Source organism: Bison bison, unplaced genomic scaffold (assembly GCF_000754665.1).
Source record: "Bison bison bison isolate TAMUID 2011002044 unplaced genomic scaffold, Bison_UMD1.0 scf7180017850485, whole genome shotgun sequence".
Taxonomy (NCBI): domain Eukaryota; kingdom Metazoa; phylum Chordata; class Mammalia; order Artiodactyla; family Bovidae; genus Bison; species Bison bison.
This window is the reverse complement of record NW_011481058.1, coordinates 461-1,175: the sequence shown is the minus strand read 5'-3', so window position 1 is coordinate 1,175 and position 715 is coordinate 461. Positions and strand designations below refer to the sequence as shown.

The 715-nt window shown below is 46.9% G+C and overlaps 1 protein-coding gene across 1 annotated transcript in view; it reads right to left on the bottom strand.

The window, feature by feature from the left end:
• The window catches only part of LOC104995021 (phosphorylase b kinase regulatory subunit alpha, liver isoform-like), a gene marked incomplete at both ends in the record, with an annotated part of 12,743 nt that extends 12,653 nt beyond the window's left edge, over positions 1–90 (bottom strand). The window contains one exon of the mRNA XM_010848738.1: positions 10–90. Within this exon, the coding sequence (XP_010847040.1) occupies positions 10–90 (81 nt within the window). The remainder of the gene's footprint in view (positions 1–9) is intronic.
• Between the last annotated feature and the right edge of the window lie 625 nt (positions 91–715).

The following is a 715-nucleotide window of genomic DNA, read 5'->3' as shown; positions in this document are numbered from 1 at the left end:
ACCCCACACGGCCAGGATGCTGTAGATGTTATCCCGTACCCAGGCGTCCTTCTGCTCATGACTGGCTGACATCAGCCCCGTGATGGGATTCTATCAGAGAGGAGACACGAAATGAGAGCACCACCTTTCACCCAGCACCTGGGCCAGGAACGCTCACCCTAAGCGGGGCACAATGAGGACTGGGACGAGAAGTGAAGAGCCCAGAGTTCCAATCCTTGCCCTGCTACCACAGTGTGATCTTGGGTGAGCAGTGACATCACTTTTCTAGGTTTTGGTTTTCTGCATAATGAGGATATTAGACTAAAAAATATCTCTAAGGCAACTTTTAACTTGTAGTACTTGTTGTTTTGCTTTCAGATGAGACCATACTGTTGTAAGTAACAAACAGAAGAAACAGCAAACAGAAAAGCCTACAAGGCTTTTACAAACCTGTGCAGTATGGAATTAATTCTTCCTCTCCTGTGGTGTTTCCACTCCAATTGGTAAAGCACTGAACATGAGAACAAGGAGCCCCACTCCACCACTCCAGCTGTGTGTGCCTGGGGAAACTGCCTGCCTTAAAAAGGAGGCGCTGAACAAGAGGCCATCGGGGGGTCCTATGGAGCTACGATATCACCAGTATGTAAAAGGACAGCTGAGTCACTAAAAAGCCAGACCTTCACAAAACAAGTATACACAAATGTTCATAACAGCATTATTCATAATAGCCCCAAAG